This window comes from Morone saxatilis, unplaced genomic scaffold (genome assembly GCF_004916995.1).
Source record: "Morone saxatilis isolate NCDOM2014 unplaced genomic scaffold, NCSU_SB_2.0 Contig19, whole genome shotgun sequence".
NCBI lineage: Eukaryota > Metazoa > Chordata > Actinopteri > Moronidae > Morone > Morone saxatilis.
In genome coordinates this window covers 14,947,238-14,950,316 of record NW_023339751.1, presented here as the reverse complement: position 1 = coordinate 14,950,316, position 3,079 = coordinate 14,947,238, and the positions used below count along the sequence as shown (strand labels likewise).

At 43.2% G+C, this 3,079-nt stretch overlaps 1 protein-coding gene across 1 annotated transcript in view; it reads left to right on the top strand.

The window, feature by feature from the left end:
• Window positions 1-2,192: 2,192 nt before the first annotated feature.
• Window positions 2,193-3,079, top strand: part of ndnfl (neuron-derived neurotrophic factor, like) — a gene marked incomplete at its 5' end in the record, with an annotated part of 6,461 nt that continues 5,574 nt past the window's right edge. The window contains 1 exon segment of the mRNA XM_035662976.1: window positions 2,193-2,444. Within this exon segment, the coding sequence (XP_035518869.1) occupies window positions 2,266-2,444 (179 nt within the window).

The window sequence follows — 3,079 nt, the reverse complement described above, 5'->3', positions numbered from 1 at the left end:
AATACTGTACAAAAGTGTGTGTGAGAGAGAAATATACAAGACCAGAAGACTGAGAGATGCGGGCACAATGGGATAATGAAAGTAAGGAAGACAGGAGAGGGGTTAATATATTCAAATGTACATGCAGCGAGGTAGAAAATCAACCGTAAAATCCTATCAAGTTCCATGGTCACTGCATGTTAGCCCGCCATCGTCTCACCAGCCCCCACCATGAACCACAGGCCAGTTCTCTGCCCACAGTAGTTTGGGGGGACAACGGATCCTGCAGGGACCACCCCATGCCATTTAATCTGTCCCTGCCCACAGATAACAGAAGGCAGATGGTCCTGCCAGAGCACAGGGAGATAGAAGATAGCAAATACAATGTGCAGACAGATAGCGCACAGCACTCAACCTGTCCCTCTGAAACTGAGACTTCTAAATAAGGGGGCCAAATGAAGTGAAAAGCAGACAGAAAGAGAAGGGCAGAGACGGAGAGAGAGGGAGAGAGAAAACCAAGCAGAGCAGAGGTGGAAGTATCTTTAATTAAAACCCAAACAGTATTCAGAATAAATGCATTCAGTTGACAGTCTGGGATAAACATAATGGAAAGAGGAAACTCATCTAAAAAAAAAAGAGCTGAGCAGAGAGTGAGCGGGACCATCAAAGTCATGGGCTCCTGTGTTTAAAGGGGAGTGTGTATTTATTTATAGAGGGCGGTAGTTAACTTCACTAGGATCCCTCTCTCTGTAAGACCCAGCCTTTTTGCCTTATGAAAATTCAATTGGCCATAATTTGCTGAGGAGCCGTATGCATATTTTATTAGCGGGCGCGTTTTGAAGAAACAAGCCCGCCAAGCTTTTTTGTGTCTTCGTCTTTATGAAGATTGAATGAGGGGGAGTGTGAGAAGGGCTGTGAGGTTGTGCAGCCGTCTGGTAATATGTGACACATTAGAACCCATTCGACATGGGGGCTAAAGTAAACACCAATCAGCTTCATGCGTCTGGCTAAAACACCGAAACAAATTCATTGCAACCTTGTTGCGTGGCAATAATGTTTTTCCCATTTCTCACCCTTTTTTTTCCAGTTGCACTCTCTCCTCTTTTCCTCTCTCTGTCTCCTTGCCTCTAATTACTCTAGGATCCAACATCCTCCTCTTCTTGCTCTCCATTTCCACAGCCCTCCCTTCCTATCCCCCCCTCCCTCCCATTTCAATCTGCCTCTCTCCCACTGCATGTCTCTCAGTTAAAGCTTTATGGGTCGTTCACTCCCCACTTTCTTTGCAAGGATAATGAGCAGGCGCCTCTCTGCGACTTTGTAGCTGTGCGACAGTTTGCGAGTTTGGATCTCGGAGCGTCCCGGGGCCCGAAAGACTCAGATGTACCTTCTGTAGCCGCCTTCATGGTTCCACTGTGATTGTCATCTGATCTATAGGGCACAGCACTGACATAATACACCTTGTTAGACGGAGGCGGCTTTGAACAAATGTGTTTTCTCCGGGGGGAAAGAAGAACACTGAGACCTGTAATCATCCTATTCACTATCACTAAATCACAACCACACACACACCCATATATAAATACGCACATAAAAAAAGGCCAGGAGAACGGAAACACTAATAGAGTGTGAAAGAAATGCCATAAAAGACAGAAAGAAAGAGAGATATAGAAAAATCTGTTACAAGTTCCTCTTGTGCGTCACATTTATGTATGCTGATTGGATTTGACTGCATCAGAGCACCTCCAGGTGTTGTTTGTGTACCTCACTTTCTCCTGGTAAAATGGTTGCTAATGCCCATGATGAAAGATATTTGGAGAACAGACCGATTTGAACTCCCTGACTAAAAATAGAAATGTAGATGTAAAGGCATCGACTTCAGAGTGATATTAGCAACCCACTTCACACTTTGAAAAGTAGTGCGATGGGTGATTTTTTACAGTGAGTGTCAAGCTGTGCTACACACACACACGCACGCACATATCCCAGAGTAATATAGCATGGCAATTTCTTTCCCCCCTGCATGAATAATTCTGTCTGAATAGGATAGGATGTTTCTTCATATCAATGAATCATCAGCCGCTACAGCTCTTTAGTGTCTGTGTGAATGGTACAGTAGAAATTTAAGTAAGTGTGTTTGAGTGCATTACTGTGTGTGTGTGTGTTGCTGATGGGCTCTGATTGATGTTCCTGACCTTTCCACTATGCGTTTTCAGAGCCTGGGAGTTTTCCAAGACGTGGTGACTGAGGAAGTGAAGGAGTGAAAGAGACAGAGAGCAAGAAGCAGCAATGACACTTATGTCCCTGTCCTGGTGTCTCGGTGCAGCTTTTGCACTGCTTTGTGGCTCTTCGTGGCCCCAGGTGCACTCGGCCCTGGCACCTGAGAATGAGGTGCCACTTCGCCCGACTACATGGTTACCAGAAGGGAAGATCACCTCCATAACTCTCCCCAAAGGACGAACTCGCAGGTAGGGTAACAGATGGGATGGGGGAAAGGTTTGAAACAATATGCATTCATGTGGTGTTGTTGTTGGTTGCCATTAGGGCATCAACTAATGATCATTTTCATTATCATTTTTTCAAGTTTTCTGGACTTGACAGTTACTACTACTACTGGACTTCACAAATAGGATTACAGATTGGTGTAGTGCTATTTTCTATTGTCACAATATCCAATACACTACCATATATGATAGACCTCCCACCAGCAAGTGGGAGTCAGCAAGTATAAGTCATGCATTCAAATAATGCATTTACTATTTATTTTACTTTTACTACTAAACAAAAGTACAAAAGTATGAGCATCAAAATAGACTTAAAGTATTAACCAAACATACTTAGAACAAGAAAAGAAAGAGACCAACCTCGAACATGGAGAATATGGCTGTAACTTGTATTAAAACAATGTTGCAACAATATAAATATATATGAAACAATGTTAAATAATAACAATATCCAGATTCAAATCCAGTCAAATAAACACATTGGGAACATGGAGGGTGGTGTTGATGAAAGAGTACTTGAGCTCATCTGATGAGTCCGTGGGAGTACGACAATACGACAAAATAGGTTGGGAACCACTCCAGTATATATATATATATAT